Source organism: Echinops telfairi, unplaced genomic scaffold, assembly GCF_000313985.2.
Source record: "Echinops telfairi isolate 266 unplaced genomic scaffold, ASM31398v2 ScPeMD7_10;HRSCAF=50, whole genome shotgun sequence".
In the NCBI taxonomy this organism is placed as follows: domain Eukaryota; kingdom Metazoa; phylum Chordata; class Mammalia; order Afrosoricida; family Tenrecidae; genus Echinops; species Echinops telfairi.
In genome coordinates, this window is record NW_022103907.1 from 262,527 (window position 1) to 264,460 (window position 1,934).

At 43.7% G+C, this 1,934-nt stretch overlaps 1 protein-coding gene across 3 annotated transcripts in view; it reads right to left on the minus strand.

Moving 5' to 3' along the window:
- Positions 1 to 1,934, minus strand: part of RBKS (ribokinase) — a 118,912-nt gene that overhangs the window by 60,356 nt on the left and 56,622 nt on the right. For all 3 annotated transcript variants that reach the window (XM_045287053.1, XM_045287052.1, XM_004711094.3), the window contains exon 3: positions 368 to 431. In XM_045287053.1, coding sequence (XP_045142988.1) covers positions 368 to 431 — 64 coding nt within the window. The remainder of the gene's footprint in view (positions 1 to 367; positions 432 to 1,934) is intronic.

The following is a 1,934-nucleotide window of genomic DNA, read 5'->3' on the forward strand; positions in this document are numbered from 1 at the left end:
TACTTGAATGGAGGCCCAATGTTGAAAGGATGGTATTAAGCCTCCGTGATTTCTAAGATTGGCTCCAGCTATGGCACTCGATAATTTTTTCTAGAATCTTCTGTGACCGTAGAACCTTCTTTCCCTTGTGCCTCCTAAAAGATTGCCACAAGATGAAGGTTTGTAACCTCCTCTTGCTTTATTTCCACTTGGACAAGTGTCCGGTAAAGATTTAACTAGAGAACAGTTAAACAAGACTAGACAAAGCTGTGCTGGACACAGCTACCAGAGGAAGAGCTAATGATTCGGTGCTAGGTTCCACTTTCCCTCTAACAAGATTACAGAAGAAAGCTATTACAAATCAACTTTTAAAAAGATGAAATTTTACCTGTGGAAATATCATTCTGTTTTAAGTTGTCTACATAATCATTGCCAAAGGAGTCTTTGCCAACCTGTAGAAAGGAGTGATGAACATTAGATTTTGTACATTTTGTAAATGTTACAATGTAGTTTTTAGAATACTTAGCATTTTTAAAGGGCATATCTGCACAGTACTTTATAAACATTAACTAATTAATCTTCTTAATATAAAATGCTACACTTGATCTCTGCTCGGAGAATTATGTTATATACTGAATGTTCCACTTATGTCCTACCTAAAATGTGAAGCATTTCATGACTGACATGCATTTCATGAGGGGGCTTTAAAAAGTTCATGGAAAGATGAAATCAAGACAGAATGAACTTTCTGAAACCCTTTTCCTGACCTCGATTGTCCTGTGACGTGCTTCTGCGCCAGGTCCCCTGAAGCATTCACCTGCGCAAGAAGACATCACCAGGTGGCCCTCGGTTGTTCTGCAAATAGTTCTTAGCCTTGTATTTTGCTATGATGTGAGGGCAGTCATGTAAGGACTTGCCTGTGTTCTAGAATTGCCTCCTCGTCTCCCTTGACTTTGACATGGGGGAGGAGGAGCGAAGAAGAGGGAATTTATCAGCTCGAGCTAAGCCGGGTGACAGGAGATGGGGGTGGGAGGTCTCTGTTGTTTTTGCACCCCAGCATCCATTTCTTCTGTGACAGACTTTAATGATTCCTTTGGAACAATGTCTTCTTTTCTCATTAACTAGGAGTTAGGAGGGGCAGGGGTCAGGCCACGGCCTGATGAAAAAAGTGTTCCCTGCCACCTGGCCACAGTACTAGGCTCCTAGCAGGACATGTGACTGTCAGTCCATTACGATTCAGTCCTGGGGATGTTTGTGAAACTAGGGAGAAAGACAAACCTTCCTCCCAGTGAGATGGTCACTCTAAGACAATATACGCCTGGGCCCACTGAGGCTCACCATCAAGAGACAGCCTGCACGAAAAGGGGAGAAATATCCAGCAGGAGGGAGAGACAGAGGCAGGCAGACAGACAGACAGATCCACAGTGGCTAGCTGAGACCTAAGATGCATGGAGCCAGATCTGTTGTTTAGAGGTGGCTTTTTAGTTACATGAACAACACCCTCCCTTTTGGCTGTCATTATTATTGCTTAAATTACCTAGAATTGGGTGTCTATGTGACCCCCAAATCCCTACAGCATCAAAAGCTAGTCAGCCTGCTCTGACCCTGAGCCCTAATTCAAGCAGTTAAGCTTCTGCCTGTGTTCTGGGACCAGTTTCCACTTTGGGGCTCACTGTTGGTCGCAGGATCTGTTTTTCTCGGGATGTGTGTTTATAACAACAACCCCGGCTCACTGAGGCTTCACCGAGGGCCAGGCCTCAAAGCCTGAGGCTCAAACCTCTCAGGGCTGTTGGGTCGATTCTGACTCATGGCAACCCTAAAGGGAAAAAAGCAGAACTGCCCTTGTGGCTATCTGAGACTGTAATTGTTATTCTTTCAAAAATTCCTTATCAAGTCTATTTATGAGTGGAGAATCAAAAGTACAAATCATGCAAGAGAAGAAACCATATAAAATG